Genomic DNA, 18,831 nt, shown 5'->3' on the forward strand with positions numbered 1-18,831 from the left:
ATTTGTACAGTAGTGCATACATATGTCAGTGAGCTCTCTTGAGAGTAAACTCCATGAGAAGCTTTGTGTCTTCAGGGGATTTTTGGGAATAATTTCTGTAATGTGCATACAGTTGGGAAGGCACAAGATTAGTTCCAACATTGAAAATGCCTAAAAGGAAATTTCCAGCACAATCCTGAAGAGCAGTGGTCCCAGAGCTCAAAATGTTAGTTCAGGCAAATAAATTCACTTTAGTGAGAGATGGCTTTAAAAAGTCAGATTTACTCCACCTGTATAGAAGAATACTTTATCTTTAAAATTGCAGTCAGTGTTAGATTCTCTAAGGTGTTGAAAGAAAAAAAAAAATCATCAGCTAATATATTTATCAAAGATCTTCCTTTGATGTGAATTTGTATCAACTACTGATCTGGGACTTTGAGTTAAACAAGTTAGATGAAGCTGAGTTAGAACAAATCATACTATAATTTTAAAAAATCTACTCTATTCACAAGCAGTTTGTTTTGCATAGAATATAATATTTGGAACTTACATGAATCCCATTGTTTAATTCTTCACCTAGAAACTCTATAAACAAGCCATGGAAGAAGACAAAAAGAAAGGCTATGATTTGAGAAGTGATGCTATCCCCATTCAGGCTGCCAAAGCATCCAGGCAGATTGCCAGCGATGTAAGGAGCTACTGGTTTGTTTCTTTGTGTGGTGACAGCTGCTCTCTACAACCTGAATGTTACCAACCAGACTCTGTAAAAGGCGTTTAAATTAAACCGTGATCTCAAAAGATGGATGTTTTTGGAAGCAAATGATTATATATTATTAAAGATGTTAATTGTAAAAAATATTATGTTGAGAAGTTATAAGGACAATGTTATGCTGCATTTATTCATTTTATAGCTCATAAATCTGTACCTTTACTTAAATCAACAGTATGTATTTTATTATATTTAATAAGGATTAAATATATTTAATAAGAAGGGGATTATTTGTTACTAATATTAGTGAAGAGTGATTTTTGAAAAACACTGAAAAATCACTATTGAGAGTTCTAACTGAAATCTCAAAAACTTAATGGGAGAACCCATGTTATTAGCCTCAGAATTGCTTGGAGAGTTTGGTTCTTTTGACTGTTGGTTACAGAGAAATTTGGAGATCTTATTATTAGAAATATTTAGTATAAGTGATGCTATTTAGAGGAGCTATAGAAATATAATGTCTTGTTTTATATTTCAGTACAAGTACAAAGAAGGCTACCGCAAGCAGCTCGGCCACCACATCGGGGCCCGGAACATAGAGGATGATCCCAAGATGCTGTGGTCCATGCACGTAGCCAAGATCCAGAGTGACAGGGAGTACAAGAAAGCCTTTGAGAAGACAAAGACACACTTCAGTAGCCCAGTGGACATGCTGGGCATTGTGCTGGCCAAGAAATGTCAAGGGCTGGTCAGTGATATTGATTACCGCCACTACCTGCATCAGTGGATCTGCCTGCCGGACCAGAACGACGTTATCCATGCTAAGCAAGCCTATGACCTGCAGAGTGATGTAAGCTCTTTCTGATTTAAGTTCTGATGAGGAATGTGTCTGATATTTTACATAGCTGGACCAGGACATTGTTAGAACCGAATTTTCAGGACTTACTTGACGACTAATTGAAACTCGGATCTCCAGTAGGATATGTTAGCTTTTTGTTATGTGAGTTCTGTAATTCCAGAATTTGGGCTATCTATCATTTGCCATTCTGTGAACCTTGGAAAATGGTTTCACTCTTAATGTAGATTAAATTAAGTTATACTTCCTAAGATTTTTTCCATGTTTTTTAGTTTGTTTGAATTAAAATTTATTAATGAGTCTACTTAACTGTGGGATGATGCACCTTGTAAATTACAATATTTCTATTAGGATAATCTGTGCATTTTTTTGTAATAGCACTGCTACAAGTCTGACCTTGAATGGTTACGAGGCATTGGTTGGGTCCCAATTGGCTCCTTGGAGGTTGAAAAAGCCAAGAAGGCAGGAGAGATCTTGAGTGATAAAATATATCGTCAGCCTCCGGACACAATCAAGTTTACCAGCGTGACTGACTCTCTGGAGATGGTCTTAGCCAAGCAGAATGCAGAGACAATGAATAAGGTGAGTCTTGATTTGATCAGGCACCACATCAGCAGTCCCTGCCTAAACCTTGGAGACAGACCTTATAAATACAGTGCTCATAAGTAATGCTGAAGTTGAGAGGTGATGCATTTTCAAAAAGTGGGCTCTGTTTATTTCAATCCAAAATATTAGGCCATGTAATGGAAGACTCATCTGTGTAATGATATTATGCATATTATGTTTTAATTTATTTTTTTCACATATCTGTGCAGTAAGCAGTAAAAAATGCTTTGGTTTATTGATTATTCTTAAGCAATGTGGCACTTTTCTAATTGTTGTGAAATTTCTTTGGATAAATTCTCTGTTCAGTAATGGTAGCTCTATATTACTAAATACATAACCTTTAGGTATGCTGTATTTCCCATTATTTTAGTATGCTCTGTGTTTTACCTGATCAGCGAGAAACTGACTTGTTTTGGAATGCAGCATTAATCTCTTTTTGTATTCTCTCTTAGCGTTTATACACTGAAGCATGGAATAAAGATAAGACCACAGTTCATGTCATGCCTGACACACCAGAAATCCTGCTAGCTAAACAAAACCAATTAAACTACAGTCAGGTGAGTAAAAATGAAGAGTGAGAGAATTAAAGTGTTTCTGACAAGTACATTGATTTCCAATTTCCAAGCGTCTACAATACAACTACAAGATCTTTGAAAATTGGGCTTTTTTTTACTTTATAGAGGTTATAGAGCTGTGTTCAGATGTTCAAGCTGTCTGAACACTAACAATATTGTTTAAAGCTTATTTATTTTTTCATTACACAGGTGTGCTTAACTGAAGGTGTAATTTTATTCTATTTTTTCTCCCAGAAAATGTACAAACTAGCATTGGAGGAATCGAAGAAGAAGGGCCATGATTTGCGTTTTGATGCTATTCCTATTCAGTCTGCCAAAGCATCCAGAGAGATTGCCAGTGATGTAAGCAGGTTTTTTATCACATCTGTATGCATTTGGTAATGGAAAGGAATCTGAATGTTGGTTCCAAGTTTTGTTAATGTAATATCTTAAGTTTAAAGAACAGACAATACTGAAATGCAGTGATTCTGCTACACGTCTTTAGTAGATGAAAGGAATGGATGACCAGTATTTTGATGCATGAGGTAAATATCACAGTAATAAAATAAATAATATGAGGATTATTTCTACACCCTCTGTAATAGTCCCATTGATGCCTGTGTATTTTCAGGTAGGATGATCAATAAGGTCTATGTGTCTGTGCTGGAATGAGTCAAATTAATTCCTGATTCAAAATAGAAAATACTTTAAAATCTCTCCCCAAAATACATATATTAGTAAATAAATTCTAAACCTTCTAAATTTTTACCTTTTCCTGAGAAAAAATTATAGTTCTGTTGAAGTGTCATGTTGAAATTCAAGATGTTTGAATATAAGTGTAATGATTATGACAGATTTGGCTTCAGGGATGAGGAAACATCACTAAGAGATAGAGGATAACAGGTTTTTATGTTCCTTTTTTTTCCTCTTAAGATTGGTCTATAAACTGTTGGTATTCAGACTGTCTTCACCAAGACATTTTGTAAAAAAAAATTAAAATAAGATACATTTCCTTTCTAATCTTAATATTAAAAGAATATGGATTATAAAACATGTCATTAAGTATGAGACATTAAATGATTAATTAGTTGAAAGCGTGATATCATTATATGAAAAATCAGAGATAATTATATCTGTAATAAAAAGCTTCTTCATGTCAACAGTAATAAAACACTAGAAAGACTTATGTAATATTTTTATCTAAACAAAATATGGTGTGTTAAACTGTGTGAGTTACTTACTAATGCATAAATAATACCAAGGGAATATGGATATCCTCCATTTCAGTACAAGTACAAAGAAGGCTACCGCAAGCAGCTCGGCCACCACATCGGGGCCCGGAACATAGAGGATGATCCCAAGATGATGTGGTCCATGCACGTAGCCAAGATCCAGAGTGACAGGGAGTACAAGAAAGCCTTTGAGAAGACAAAGACACACTTCAGTAGCCCAGTGGACATGCTGGGCATCGTGCTGGCCAAGAAATGTCAAGGGCTGGTCAGTGATATTGATTACCGCCACTACCTGCATCAGTGGATCTGCCTGCCGGACCAGAATGACGTTATCCATGCTAAGCAAGCCTATGACCTGCAGAGTGATGTGAGTAAATCATCAAATTGTTGATACATCATTAAATATACCAAGTCTTGTACAATATAATTTTAATATGCCTTAGTCACTTCTACCAGACATGCTGATGGAGGTGAAATGTTCAATATTCTATCATCAAATTTATGATTAATCTTATTTTCTCAGTCCCTAACTTGAGGCATAATTTGTGTTTAACTCTGGTATCTGTGGAGCTCTTCAATAACTCTATTCCTTTAGTTATTTGCTAATTATTTTCCTGAATCTTCAAAAATAACAATTGTTTTCCAAACCATATCCTTCTACTATGAAGAAATAATTGTTTATATAGTAGGATATGCTTATCTATAATTATTTTAATATTTGATCACATTTACACACATGTAATGAACTATCAAATTTTTTTCAGGCTGTTTACAAAGCTGACCTGGAATGGCTAAGAGGTATTGGATGGGTTCCTATTGGCTCCGTGGAAGTTGAGAAAGCTAAGAGAGCTGGAGAAATCCTGAGTGAAAGGAAGTATCGTCAACCAGCAGACCAAATTAAATTTACTAGTGTGACAGATTCTTTGGCTATGGTCTTAGCCAAGCAAAATGCTGAGATAATGAACAAGGTGAGATTTGTATGGTTTGTTTTGTTTTGTTTTCTGAAAATCAATAGTATTACTAGCTAGTAGAACTTGTTCACGAGGTGAAAAATACGAAATAAGACTAAACACCTTTTGTGGACTTAGAGAATATGAATGTCCAAATTCAGCCTTTGCACTGGAAAGCTCTTACCTCAGGGCTCTGCCTGAACTGAACACTTTATAAAAGTGCCCAGATAGAAAAACACCACACACCTAAATCACGCATTTTTCAATAGTAATACTAAAAATAATAGTGAGTTTCCCTTTTTCACCTATCCCATCTGAAATCCTGCTTTAAAGCAATTGTTTAATATGGTTTTTCTATTTTCTTAGTACTAATTATCTATACAAAGCTCATCTCAGACAGAACAGGCTAAATATATTTGCAGTTCTTAGATAATAATGTGAAATCTGCAAAAATTCTGTTCCTGCAAGGTGTTAGGGTATATTCAGAGGTGATGGTGCCATGACTGTGTTATGAGGTAGGATGTAGCAGAATATTGAAACTTTCACTGCAGCTGCTATAGTGATGGATTGCTGACTGAATGCCACATTGCATGATGAACAAGTTATGAAGAAATAGCTTCTGTTCTCTGGGAGCAAAGCTTCTGCAAATTATCTCAGATCTGGAGAATGAAAGGCACCAAGTACCTACTCCTTCTCTTTAATAAGAAACATCAATCAAGCAACTTGTACAGATGTGGCAGAATAATGAATATCGTTTTCCTCCTAGAGTAGTTTCCCAGCAATCCTAAATAATTGCTGTGCCAAGTTACTGAGAAAAAACAAGGAAGGACAAAGTTTCCTTCCTGAGCTGTTCAGCGAGAAGCTTTGCTTTTCCAAGTTGCTTAGAACTTGAACTTCCAATTTGTAAAATACTTTCTTTGGACAAAGGTGTTAGTCTGGTTATATACACCTTGTTCTGTGTTACTTGTCTTTTATATCATGGATATAGTTTTGATAACTCCTGCTTTCAAATTTGTAGTCTTGCCACCATGACACACATATAAAAACTTAAAGAAGGAATATATTTTTCTCTCTCCTAGCGTTTATATACAGAGGCCTGGGATGCAGACAAGAAGACAATTCATGTAATGCCTGACACACCAACAATTTTGTTAGCTAAGGCCAATGCAGCTAATGTCAGCCAGGTAAGAATCTTTAAATATACCCTAAAGTGATGAAAATTCATAAATTAAGAGAGCATTTCTTTAACCATAAAGATCTAAAATAAGCATTTGTGAAAATTCTAATGAAAAATAATTAAATGTAGGAATTCCATCTTTCAGTATATTGAGAAAAAATTTTCTGTCTTCTTTTGTGTAGAAACTTTATACACAAGCCTGGGAAGAGGCTAAAAAGAAGGGTTATGACATGAGAGCTGATGCAATTCCAATCCAAAGTGCAAAGGCATCAAGAAATATTGCGAGTGATGTAAGTTTTTCCTTTACGTTTGTTTTCAGTTAGCTAGAGAAACAAGATTGAAGTACCAAGCTGTGTACAACATGAAAAATAGTACATCAGATTCTTCCTGAATTCTAACAAACAATTCATCACAGAAAGAAAATGGGCTACACTTTCCAAAAGGAGCCTTGACATTAAGTAGACATAAGAAAATAACTAATTAAAATGCAAATAAAGATAAGAAGTGAAGCAAGAATGCACCAAGCATTTCTAAACGCTACATGAGTATAGTCCATGGAATAAAAAAATGTATTCATTGTAATATAAAATAATGGAAAATTCATCCCAAATTCACTGTTTCTGTTCATACCTCTGTTTACATTTCCAGTACAAGTACAAAGAAGCACATGAGAAGCAGAAAGGCCACTACATTGGGTGCAAAACTGCCCAGGAGGACCCCAAACTGTCGTGGGCTGCACGTGCCATGGCACTGCAGAATGACCGGATTTACAGGAAGGCCTACCATGATTCCAAAGCCCAGGTCCACATCCCAGTGGATGCCATATCAGTGCAGGCAGCCAAGGAGTGCCAGACACTCGTCAGTGACATTGACTACCGCCAGTACCTGCACCAGTGGACGTGTCTGCCTGACCAGAACGACGTGATCCATGCAAGGAAGGCCTATGACCTGCAGAGCGATGTGAGTAACTCCAGAAAAGCTTTGTGGCAGGTGTGTGAGGCTCTGTATGTTAGTGACTGGGCCAATATCCTTTCAAATACATGTTCAGGTGCCTGCAGTCAGTTCTGGTATGTCTGTTTTAATGCTTCTGGATGATCTTTTCAGAATTAGTAGTGCTTGCAGCTGGTGGGGACAGAAGTATTGCAGGCAGTTCATCTGGATGGGAAACATAGTGTATTTCTGATGTTTTCTTGGTCAGCCACAGAATGATTGCTTGCAGATTACACCACTGATCTGTATGTGGCAAGTACATTTAAAGATGAGTAACTTCATTGCTGAGCAAAACAGGGCTTCAGCTGTGTGTGTGGAGGAGCTGGCATGCCCCAGTGTCATTGACTGCTTGCTGTGTACCTGTAGAAGAAGGAGCTTGGGGAAAGCCTTGCACCAAACCTCTCTGTACGTAAGGTTGTCTCTCAATAACCCTTGGTCGATTTCTAGAACGTGTACAAGTCAGACCTGGAATGGTTGCGAGGCATCGGCTGGTTGACAGAAGGTTCAGTAGATGTGGTCAAAGCCAAGAAAGCCCAGGAGCTCCTGAACGAGAGGCTGTACCGCGTGCGGCCCGACGAGATGAAGTTCACCAGCATCACTGACGCGCCAGACGTCGTCCAGGCGAAGATCAACGCCGCGCAGCTCAGCGACGTAAGCTCGCCTTTTGCTTGCCTCCCACTGGTGGGACCACCTTTCCTTTCTTTGTGCTAGAGACTAGAATTTCTAGCGTGGGAATGCCTACTTGGAAACTATTGCAACTGAGAACGACCAAAGAATCCCTGTTGGTGGGCTCTTGTCAGTGTTCAGACCGTAGTGAAATGTTCCTCTGCTTCTTTCCTCCTCAGCGTCTGTATCGTGAAGCCTGGGACAAAGACAAGACACAGGTCTGCCTGCCTTCCGACACTCCTGTCATGCTGCAGTCCAAAGTCAATGCCCTCAACATCAGCAACGTAAGAGAATAAAATTATATGCATGTGAAATGTTACAAAATTAGAAGTAGACAATTTTGCTTCCAGTCTTTGGCCTGTGTGTTTACGTTTTCCTGTAAGTGGTGCTGTAGTAACACTATCTTCTCATGTGCTTGCGTTGGAAGGTTACATCTAGGGGCTCTTTAGACAGAGGGTGTTGCTGATGAACCACTGAACACTGTTTATGATCCAAACATCATTAAGCAAGGAGGCCCTAGATGTCAATCTGTAATCTGTGCCCTCGTATTCTCTCTGTCCATGTGAATGTGAAACTGATGGAACTAGCAGTGATGCCTTTCATTTCTAAACTGAGAGGATTCCTGAGGGAGTAGCTCATGGGCTTGTCTTCCTTGCTTGATGGATTGTAAGATCATGAGCAAACTCCAAAGTTCAGTATGCAGTTCCACACAGCTCTTCCTCCCTTTGACAAAAACTGGCAAATACGTTCCTTGGAGTTGTTGTTGGGGTCTGTAGACTCATCAACCCTGACGTGTTTTGCAGCTTTGAGTTGTCTCACTCACTAGTTGGTCCCCTTCAATCCAAAGCTTTCTATGCTACTGTGACTCTCACACTGGAGAATCTATAAAGCTGAAAACTCTTCCCATTTTACATTCTCAGCAGAACTTGACTGGGGCTTTGCCTAGAAACTGTATTTACTCCCAGCCTTTCTTGATGTTGATGTAGGTTAAATATTTTCCAAAATTACCCAGTGTGATTGAATTAGGTATGAAATATTTCAAGTACTGTTGCAACAGACATTTCACTTCCCCTGTGTTTGTCTGGCCAGTGCTTTGATGACTGTTTCTTTCTGATTTCCTTATAGTCTGACTTGCAATTCAGTTCCTGAATTTTTGCAGTCATCAAAAATGAACTAAAAAGTGTGTCATTTAGCCACCTGTACTAATGATAAAGTTGCCAGCTGGGCTGACCAAGCTTCTGTGGACCAAGATACCACTAAATAAGGAGTCCTGCTATTCTGGGGTTCAATGTCCTGGACAGGCTGGGTGTCTCCACACACATGAGAAGAATTTGGTCTCTGTTCAGTCTTTTAAATGGACTGAGCCTCTCTGCCTACACTCATTTTCCTGACAGGGTTAAAAAAGGCTGGTAAAGCAATAAGTCTCTAGCAGCTGACAGGAGGCTACGTAACTTAAGTAGGGTCAGGATGCGTTTTGTCAGTAGAACAGATGTTTTGTCCCCAGTAGCTGTGATTCTGCAATCAAATGTGTGCGAGCAGAACTTCTGACTGTTGTAGGGTGATGCAGAGTTCAGTGTTGGCCACGGAGGTGTACAGTGTGTCAGCTGGACTGCCTGTTTGGTGCCTGTGTGGTGAGCTCACGCATGTGGTCAGCAGTAGCCTGTTAGAGGGGATGTCCTGGTGTGTTTTCAGGCATATTTCAGCCCCCTCCTTGTGTTTTGGAATTTGCCCCAACTTTAACATTTATGTCATAAGTTTTCTGTAAAGACACTCACCAGGTTCATAAAGTTAACCCCGCCAGATACAGTGGGCAAATAGAGCACCCAAGCTGCTCATTCCAAGGGAGCGCATTTTAAGAAAAGTCTTTGGTGTGAGAGGGTCTTGCCTGCATGTAACAAGGGTGATCACTCTTCCTTGCAGAAACATTATCAGAAGGACTGGGATGCAGCCAAGGCAAAGGGCTATGACCTAAGAGCAGATGCCATTCCCATCAAACACGCCAAGGCTTCCAGAGACATCGCTAGCGAGGTACTGTCTGGTTCTCCTGTTCCTGTGCTTGCTGTGTCTGTCTGCTTCTGTGTCCTGCTCCACAGAACTGAGCAAAGTGGAGTTCAAAGGCCTGGCAACTGAGGATGCTGACAGATGAGTTCTTTAGACTCCTTTGTACACAGGTGAGCAACACGTGGCTGTTTACATTGTTTCTGCTTTTCCAGTACAAGTACAAAGAAACCCACGAGAAGCAGAAAGGCCACTACATTGGGTGCAAAACTGCCCAGGAGGACCCCAAACTGTCGTGGGCCGCGCGTGCCATGGCGCTGCAGAACGACCGGATTTACAGGAAGGCCTACCATGATTCCAAGGCCCAGGTCCACATCCCAGTGGATGCCATATCAGTGCAGGCAGCCAAGGAGTGCCAGACACTCGTCAGTGACATTGACTACCGCCAGTACCTGCACCAGTGGACGTGTCTGCCTGACCAGAACGACGTGATCCATGCAAGGAAGGCCTATGACCTGCAGAGCGATGTGAGTAACTCCAGAAAAGCTTTGTGGCAGGTGTGTGAGGCTCTGTATGTTAGTGACTGGGCAAATATCCTATCAAATACATGTTCAGGTGCCTGCAGTCAGTTCTGGTCTGTCTGTTTTAATGCTTCTGGATGATCTTTTCTGAATTAGTAGTGCTTGCAGCTGGTGGGGACAGAAGTATTGCAGGCAGTTTATCTGGATGGGAAACCTAGTGTATTTCTGATGTTTTCTTGGTCAGCCACAGAATGATTGCTTGCAGATTACACCACTGATCTGTATGTGGCAAGTACATTTAAAGATGAATAACTTCATTGCTGAGCAAAACAGGGCTTCAGCTGTGTGTGGAGGAGCTGGCATGCCCCAGTGTCATTGACTGCTTGCTGTGTACCTGTAGAAGAAGGAGCTTGGGGAAAGCCTTGCACCAAACCTCTCTGTACATAAGGTTGTCTCTGCAATAACACTTGGTCGATTTCTAGAACGTGTACAAGTCAGACCTGGAATGGTTGCGAGGCATCGGCTGGTTGACAGAAGGTTCAGTAGATGTGGTCAAAGCCAAGAAAGCCCAGGAGCTCCTGAACGAGAGGCTGTACCGCGTGCGGCCCGACGAGATGAAGTTCACCAGCATCACTGACGCGCCAGACGTCGTCCAGGCGAAGATCAACGCCGCGCAGCTCAGCGACGTAAGCTCGCCTTTTGCTTGCCTCCCACTGGTGGGACCACCTTTCCTTTCTTTGTGCTAGAGACTAGAATTTCTAGCGTGAGAATGCCTACTTGGAAACTATTGCAACTGAGAACGACCAAAGAATCCCTGTTGGTGGGCTCTTGTCAGTGTTCAGACCGTAGTGAAATGTTCCTCTGCTTCTTTCCTCCTCAGCGTCTGTATCGTGAAGCCTGGGACAAAGACAAGACACAGGTCTGCCTGCCTTCCGACACTCCTGTCATGCTGCAGTCCAAAGTCAATGCCCTCAACATCAGCAACGTAAGAGAATAAAATTTTATGCATGTGAAGCATGTTGAAATTAAGGGTATGACAATTTTTCTTCCAGAGTAAATTTGAAAATGTATTGGTTATGAGAGGGTCTTGCCTGCATGTAACAAGGGTGATCACTCTTCCTTGCAGAAACACTATCAGAAGGACTGGGATGCAGCCAAGGCAAAGGGCTATGACCTAAGAGCAGATGCCATTCCCATCAAACACGCCAAGGCTTCCAGAGACATCGCTAGTGAGGTACTGTCTGGTTCTCCTGTTCCTGTGCTTGCTGTGTCTGTCTGCTTCTGTGTCCTGCTCCACAGAACTGAGCAAAGTGGAGTTCAAAGGCCTGGCAACTGAGGATGCTGAAAGATGAGTTCTTTAGACTCCTTTGTACACAGGTGAGCAACACGTGGCTGTTTACATTGTTTCTGCTTTTTCAGTACAAGTACAAAGAAACCCACGAGAAGCAGAAAGGCCACTACATTGGGTGCAAAACTGCCCAGGAGGACCCCAAACTGTCGTGGGCCGCGCGTGCCATGGCGCTGCAGAATGACCGGATTTACAGGAAGGCCTACCATGATTCCAAGGCCCAGGTCCACATCCCAGTGGATGCCATATCAGTGCAGGCAGCCAAGGAGTGCCAGACACTCGTCAGTGACATTGACTACCGCCAGTACCTGCACCAGTGGACGTGTCTGCCTGACCAGAACGACGTGATCCATGCAAGGAAGGCCTATGACCTGCAGAGCGATGTGAGTATGTGTAGAGATGTGGTAGTTAGTACTGTAACTAGTTAATATATTATCATCTCATTTTGATTGTTTGATTTTATATCGTTACAAAGGATTTATCTTTAGATTCTTTTGTTCAGTTTTTCTTGTTATTGCTGTTGTCTGCTCCTTTTATCCTTTAAAAAGTTTTGGCATTCCCTCTAAATTTTATAGAAGCTTTTCTTGTGATCTGCTATGTTAATTGTCCTTTTGGAGGACTGCAGTTTGGAGAGGATAACAAATTTCTCTCTCTTACTTTGATGGAACTTAAGAAATACCATCTGTTTGCGACTTCACTATTTTACTCCTGTTTATCTGAGCCAACTTGGGAATGTATGTAATTGTACAAAAAACATGTAAGATAGCGGGTAAGATGTTTTAGTGACTGATTTCAAAGCAGGAGGAGTCAGTTGAGCTGATTTCCTGATTTGGCTTTGCTGCTGAACAGTCAACTTCAGTCACTATTCCTATGTTTCAGTTATGTGGTTTTGAGGTGAGAGCACGATCCTGGCTGGCAGATTTGCTCAATTAAAACTTCAGTAATGCTGCCTGATGCCATTTCAGGAGTTATGCCAGTTAGCTCTAGTCCCTGTTACCTCTTTGTAACCTTTTTGTTAAATGTCCTGGTGGGCAGCTTGTTTTTTTATTTGGACTCCTAAATTGTTGAAGTGTCTAGAGAAGTATTTTGGAGGGGGGCAGGATGACTCTAGAGATGTTAATAATAATAATTAATGGCAATTCTATTCAGTTGCTTCCCCTCTGTTTGCATAAGGTTTAGAATGTGTTGTTTAAGAAATGAATTACTTAAAATCTGGTTCCCAGATTGTATTTTGCTTATGACACTGAGCATCTCTAGTATATAAAAAAGATTCATCTAGCTCTAGCTGATTTGACGTTTGCTAAAACATATACTGCTGAAAATTCTTAAAATAATTTAAAAGTTTGAAATCATTAAGACAGTCATTTTCAACTCAATGCTTTCCTTGTCTGTCCGTGTCTGATACAGGCTGTTTATAAGTCGGACCTAGAATGGCTCCGTGGAATTGGCTGGTTGCCTAATGACTCCCCAGAAGTTAAGAGGGTGAAGCAAGCCCAGGACCTCCTGAGTGACAACGTGTATCGTACCCCCATTGACAGCCTGAAATACACCAGTGTTGTGGATTCTCCAGACGTTGTCCTGGCTAAAACCAACGCCGAACAAGTCAGCATTGTACGTGTCATGTTCTGAAAGCTGAGTCAAAGCTAGACGTGGTGAAAGCGAGTTCTCACTGCTAAAATACCTTCTTGATCAGTGGTGTTTTAAGTCCAGTTTAATGCTTTTCCAGTCACTTTATTTTCTAGTGATGGTAATTCAGGAGAGATTTACGGGATGTTATGTCATTGATAAATGAAATTCCCTAATAACAGTATCATAAAATGAACTATTTTAACAGCCAAAATACAAAGAAGCCTGGGAAAAAGACAAGACTATGATCCATATTATGCCAGACACACCTGAAATCAACCTAGCCAAGACTAATGCTGTTAATTATAGCAAGGTATGTTTATAATTATATTTTCTACATTTCTATAAAACAGTATGTGTGTCCTGTGAATTTTATCATCCTAAGATGTTACATACAAAGACAAACGTTAAGATCCCTGAATCTCATTGAAGTCTGTCCTCACACAGGGCTTGCAACATTCTCTTCCCTCTGCTGAGTATTCTTAAAATACTTAGACATTTTGAAATGAATGCTTGTATATAGCTGTTTGAAAATTATTAATATAATGCACAATTGAGATAATATTTTGTTGAAATGGATGAGAGCCTAAGACATATAAATATTTTGACAACTTTTACAATCATCCTTCTATTCAGCATAGGCCAGAAAACTGGTATTGCAGGTACCATACATGTTTGAAAGGCAGTAAGATTTGCAGCAGTTTTTGTGCTAGGAGCAGGAGGAAAGCACAAGAAATCCTCACAGTATTTCAGCAAACAAATGGCAGTAAGCTATATATTAATGGTAAATGCCAGAGTATTTTGCCAATGTGTGATTTTTTGCTGTCTTTTCAGAAACTGTATAAAGAAGCTTGGGATGAGTTGAAACTGAGCTATGATTTGAGAGCAGATGCAATCCCAATCAAAGCAGCCAAAGCTTCCAGGGAAATTGCTAGTGATGTAAGTGCCAAAAGAAGCATCTAGCTCTTCGCATGCTTTAAGAGCTGTTTCATGGTAACTGTTAGTAATGGCCATCTTTGCTCTTCACCCAGTATAAATACAAACTGGATCACGAGAAGCAGAAAGGACACTATGTTGGAGTTCCAAATGCAAAAGCAGATGTCAAAATAGATTTTGCCCTCGGCATAGGCAAAGTGCAGAGCGAACTAGAATACAAGAAACACTTTGCCAAATGGAAGACACAGTGCCACTTGCCAGTAGACATGGTGTCCATCGTATCAGCTAAGCATGGTCAGTCCTTGGTCAGTGATGTCGATTACCGCCATTACTTGCACCAGTGGATCTGTCTTCCAGACCAGAATGATGTCATACATGCTAGGAAAGCCTATGATCTTCAGAGTGATGTAAGTTAAGACAAAATTTAGCTTAATTTATTACTGTATTGTCTCTTCTTAGTCTGCTTCAGTTCTAAGTGGTGGGAATCTTCTGCTGAATTCAGTGAATTGGCTTGGCTGTTTATTGGGAATGCAAAATATGTGCCCTTGTTATGTATTGCCAGGTCTGAAGTGTGATCAATTCAGACATAGTGCTCATGTTGGACTTACTGCACTCCTTTTAATCAGTGAAAAGAAGTTTCATTATTTATGAATCTTGCTGGATTGTACAGGGAACTGTAACTAACAGCATGAACCTTAATTTTGCTTTTCCAGGCTGTTTACAAAGCTGATTTAGAATGGCTACGGGGAATTGGATGGTTGCCAAATGATTCAGTTGGAATCAACCACGTCAAATATGCTGGAGATCTCTTGAATGAGGTAAAATGCATTTTTTAATACTAGAATTTTCTTACAGGTATTTGTAATGGCTAAATACATTCACTTCCTTTTAATAAAAAACACAACTTGAGTATTTCCATAGTATTTATTGTGTATGGAGAGCTTTTCTTTCCATGTGAACTTTTCTTGTCTTGTCCATGTATTCAGAATTTCTGTGTTAGTTATAAAATAATTCAGTGTAATCTGACTGTTCATCTTTTCTCTTCTGTAGAGAAAGTACCGCACAAAAGCCGAAACTCTTCCCTTTACTCCTGTGGCAGACAGGGTTGATTATGTCACAGCAAAGAACAGTGGTGAAATTCTCAGTGAGGTAAGTTTCTAGGCTGTTAACTTGATCTGTATACATGGTAAGATTTTATCTTTAAAAGGATATTTATTTTAACTTTTTAAAAAATGCAAAGGAATTCTTTATTAGTCAATGAGAATTCTGAGCATGTGTGACAAAGATGAACAGGACTCGCTAGTTCATCTCCATCACTTATGAGGGAAGAAGATCCTCAAGGAGAACAACATCTTTCCTAGACATGTGAAAAGCCAGTCCCTTCTCTCAGTCGTTCTTCCATCCTTCCCTGACCATTCAGCTGCCTTGAAACAAGTTTTCAAAATTTTATCTGAGAAATTTTCTGATTTTTTTCTCTTGAATTATTTCCTTTTTTTAAAATTACCCATTTGGATGTATATTATTTCATACCTAAAACATGGGTCTTGGTATTACATTTTCCCTGTTTTGTGATGGTGCTGCAAGGCAGTAACTTCTTTCTCTGTTCTAGATTAAATACCACAAAGCATGGAATGAGGTCAAGTCCAATTACACTCTGACAGACACACCACAGCTAGATATGGCCCGAGAGGCAGCCAGAATTCTTAACCAGGTACGTGACCTCTCCAGCCTTATTAAGACCATCCCAAAGGAAGGAGTTGTTAGCCTTATACTTCAATATAGGTTACATTAATACAATAATTGTTATCATTATAGCACTGTTGAATTGCTCCTTGCTTCTGTTTTCCACAGAATTTGTACAAGGAAAGTTGGGAGAAAGAAAAAGCCACTGGTTACATCTTACCACCTGACACTGTGCAGCTCTCTCATGCAAAACACTCAAATGATGTCCAAAGTGAGGTAATAATTTTTCTCATTATGAAGGCAAATGTATGGAAACCTGGAAATGTTAAAGGCCTTGCAAATTCAGCAACAGACAGAGAGAGTTTATTGTTAAGGCTAACATCCTATAGACTTTTCACCACCCGTGAAGTCCACTGTCCTCCAAACAATTCACCCATCTTTGCTATGATGGATTTTGTGGATATCAGTGCTGAAATTCCAGATTCTCCTTTTGACCTTTACTTTCTCCAGAAAGTCCTTTCAAAGTCAATTAAGGTGGACTTCCATGTTTTATAGGTATTAAATAACTGAAGTGACACTATGATTATAAAATATAGCTCTGATTTCACTGTTTGGTATGTTATGGAGGCTTCTTTCTTTAAAAATTGTAAGATGGCATGCCCATTGCAAAAACACTTGCATGATGTATGTCGAAATTATTAGATTACTCTTAGTTTGAATATACATTTTATTAAAATATTGTGATATAAATAGCTTTAATAGGCATCCACTCTTCAGAAAATTTATAACAATTATTTTCAAAAATTTGTTACAAATCTGAGGCTAAACACACTTATTAGCAAACATTTTCTACCAAGGTTTTTTCTCCTGTGTTGAAAATACTGTTTACTGAAAAACAGTATATATTTTGAAGTAGGAGGACTGTATAAAGTAATATTACTGATTGTGTTGTATTTTTTTATCTGGTCATGTACTGAAAACCCAAGACTGCAGTTGCCAACCTCGTGTCTCATCTGTTCTTTGTGCTGACAAAACCATTGCTGTTCACAGGTTAAAAACAGAGCAGATATGATCATTCCTGACTTTTTATGTGTTTCTCCCCTCTTCCACCAGCTTAAATACAAATCTGAATATGTCAAACAAAGAGGTCACTACGTTGGCGTTCCCAGTATGAGAGATGATCCGAAACTGGTCTGGTTTGAGCACGCGGGCGAGATCCAGAATGACAGATTGTACAAATCAGACTACCACAAAACCAAGTCCAAAATCCACATCCCTCCAGATGCAGTGTCAGTGGTAGCAGCCAAGGAAGGTCAGGCCTTGGTCAGCGACATCGACTACCGCCAATACCTGCATGAATGGACCTGCCATCCTGACCAGAATGACTGTATTCAGGCCAGGAAGGCCTATGATCTGCAAAGTGATGTGAGTGATATTATTCCATGCATGCCACTTAGTTTGGGCAAAGTATATTGTCCATATTATGAAAGACTGAAAAACGACATCCTGAATTAAAAAAGTTCTTTCCTTTTTTATTAATCTCTATGATTTAGAATGTTTATAAATCTGATTTGGAATGGCTTCGTGGCTGTGGTTGGATCCCTCTGGATTCAGTGGAACACAAGAAAGTTAAGAATGCACAAAAGCTGGTAAATAAGGTAAGAGAAAAATTTGTAGCAGTTATGTGATGAGCTCTTCTTTCTCAAGCACAGTGTTTAAAAAAATGTTTCATCTCTTTGCAGAGAGCATATACAAAAGAAGCCCTGGATAACTTCTCCAATTATACCAGTGTGGTTGACACTCCCGACATTGTTTTGGCAAAGATGAACTCTGTCAATCAGAGTGATGTATGTCCTTTTGTAAAAAATAAAACCTGTTATACTATTAGAATTAGTAGATGACTTCATTGCTTTCACTAAACTATCCTATGCTTAGTCTTACATGTGTATGTGCAAATGCATGCTTCATTAACCATAGACTGGGGTGAATAACTTTAGTAAGAAGCAATATAAACTAACAATACAATATTGCTATCCAAAAAGATTTTGCATTTTCCCTTATTTAGAGGTTACATAGATCTTGCTTAAAATAGTTTAAAACTGAGTCCTGCTCTTGGTGAACAGCAGCTAGTTGTACAGCAGTAGTGGAATTCTGGTTGTTGCTACTAACCTGTATTTGCTGATCAGTATGTTTAATTTCATTAGAATACTGTGTGGATGTTGTGGTGTGACAAACTGGTGACATTTGCCTGGGTACTGTAGTTGTTGGAATGTACTACACAACATTACTCAAGATATGATCACAGAAAATTAATGCTTACTGCTAATAGATGGACTAGTGGGGATGATTTCTTTTTCCTATGGAATTAACATTGTATTTGTTTTCTTTTGTAGCTCAAATACAAGGAAACATTTAACCTTGAGAAAGGCCAGTATATTGGGTCTGATGATACCCCTACCATGAACCATGCCAGAGACATGTCCTTACTCTACAGTGATGTAAGATTTGATAATGTGGAACTAAGCTTTAATTTGTTTGTTTTGAAAGCAAAGGAATGTGGAGTGGACTTCAGAAAAATGTTTTATTTCTCTTTCTGTCTTGAGTCTACTGAGTGGCACTGGAAAAGTTATTTATTCCCTTTGTTCTTCAGTTTTTCCCCAGTTTGGATCATTGGGTTAAGGAGTTTCTGTCACAAAAACACTTTGTAATTCCGTTCAATAGTATCTTCCTAGACTACTGATAGAATTTACATTTATTTTTTTACAAGAGAGGAAAATTGTAGATGTATCTTCTTAAGCAGTTCCTTTTTTTTTAGTAGCATCACTAATTTCAATGGGAAATCTCTTTTTTTTTTTTAAATGTGACTACTTGTTCATACAATTAGGCACTTCATCGTTTAGTCTGAAGGTAAATATATTTAGCATACATAATATTTAACAAAACATGATGTATTGAAGTCCCTTCCAGCCCTAGCCATTCTATTAGAAAAGTGCCACTGAC

General features: G+C 39.3%; 1 protein-coding gene across 50 annotated transcripts in view; it reads left to right on the forward strand.

Annotated features, from left to right (window-relative positions):
• The window catches only part of NEB (nebulin), a 112,811-nt gene that overhangs the window by 44,489 nt on the left and 49,491 nt on the right, over window positions 1–18,831 (forward strand). For 36 of the 50 annotated variants that reach the window (XM_051623493.1, XM_051623440.1, XM_051623443.1 and 33 more), the window contains 30 exons: window positions 560–667; window positions 1,227–1,538; window positions 1,923–2,126; window positions 2,603–2,707; window positions 2,960–3,067; window positions 3,992–4,303; window positions 4,701–4,904; window positions 5,966–6,070; window positions 6,246–6,353; window positions 6,712–7,023; window positions 7,501–7,704; window positions 7,899–8,003; window positions 9,640–9,747; window positions 9,933–10,244; window positions 10,721–10,924; window positions 11,119–11,223; window positions 11,365–11,472; window positions 11,658–11,969; window positions 12,994–13,197; window positions 13,421–13,525; window positions 14,047–14,151; window positions 14,244–14,555; window positions 14,862–14,966; window positions 15,199–15,297; window positions 15,758–15,859; window positions 16,000–16,107; window positions 16,945–17,256; window positions 17,385–17,489; window positions 17,574–17,678; window positions 18,225–18,329. In XM_051623493.1, the coding sequence (XP_051479453.1) occupies window positions 560–667; window positions 1,227–1,538; window positions 1,923–2,126; window positions 2,603–2,707; window positions 2,960–3,067; window positions 3,992–4,303; window positions 4,701–4,904; window positions 5,966–6,070; window positions 6,246–6,353; window positions 6,712–7,023; window positions 7,501–7,704; window positions 7,899–8,003; window positions 9,640–9,747; window positions 9,933–10,244; window positions 10,721–10,924; window positions 11,119–11,223; window positions 11,365–11,472; window positions 11,658–11,969; window positions 12,994–13,197; window positions 13,421–13,525; window positions 14,047–14,151; window positions 14,244–14,555; window positions 14,862–14,966; window positions 15,199–15,297; window positions 15,758–15,859; window positions 16,000–16,107; window positions 16,945–17,256; window positions 17,385–17,489; window positions 17,574–17,678; window positions 18,225–18,329 (5,103 nt within the window). The remainder of the gene's footprint in view (window positions 1–559; window positions 668–1,226; window positions 1,539–1,922; window positions 2,127–2,602; window positions 2,708–2,959; window positions 3,068–3,991; window positions 4,304–4,700; window positions 4,905–5,965; window positions 6,071–6,245; window positions 6,354–6,711; window positions 7,024–7,500; window positions 7,705–7,898; window positions 8,004–9,639; window positions 9,748–9,932; window positions 10,245–10,720; window positions 10,925–11,118; window positions 11,224–11,364; window positions 11,473–11,657; window positions 11,970–12,993; window positions 13,198–13,420; window positions 13,526–14,046; window positions 14,152–14,243; window positions 14,556–14,861; window positions 14,967–15,198; window positions 15,298–15,757; window positions 15,860–15,999; window positions 16,108–16,944; window positions 17,257–17,384; window positions 17,490–17,573; window positions 17,679–18,224; window positions 18,330–18,831) is intronic. The other 14 variants (XM_051623465.1, XM_051623489.1, XM_051623467.1 and 11 more) reach the window with 13 other exon arrangements.

This window comes from Apus apus, chromosome 6 (assembly GCF_020740795.1).
Source record: "Apus apus isolate bApuApu2 chromosome 6, bApuApu2.pri.cur, whole genome shotgun sequence".
NCBI lineage: Eukaryota > Metazoa > Chordata > Aves > Apodiformes > Apodidae > Apus > Apus apus.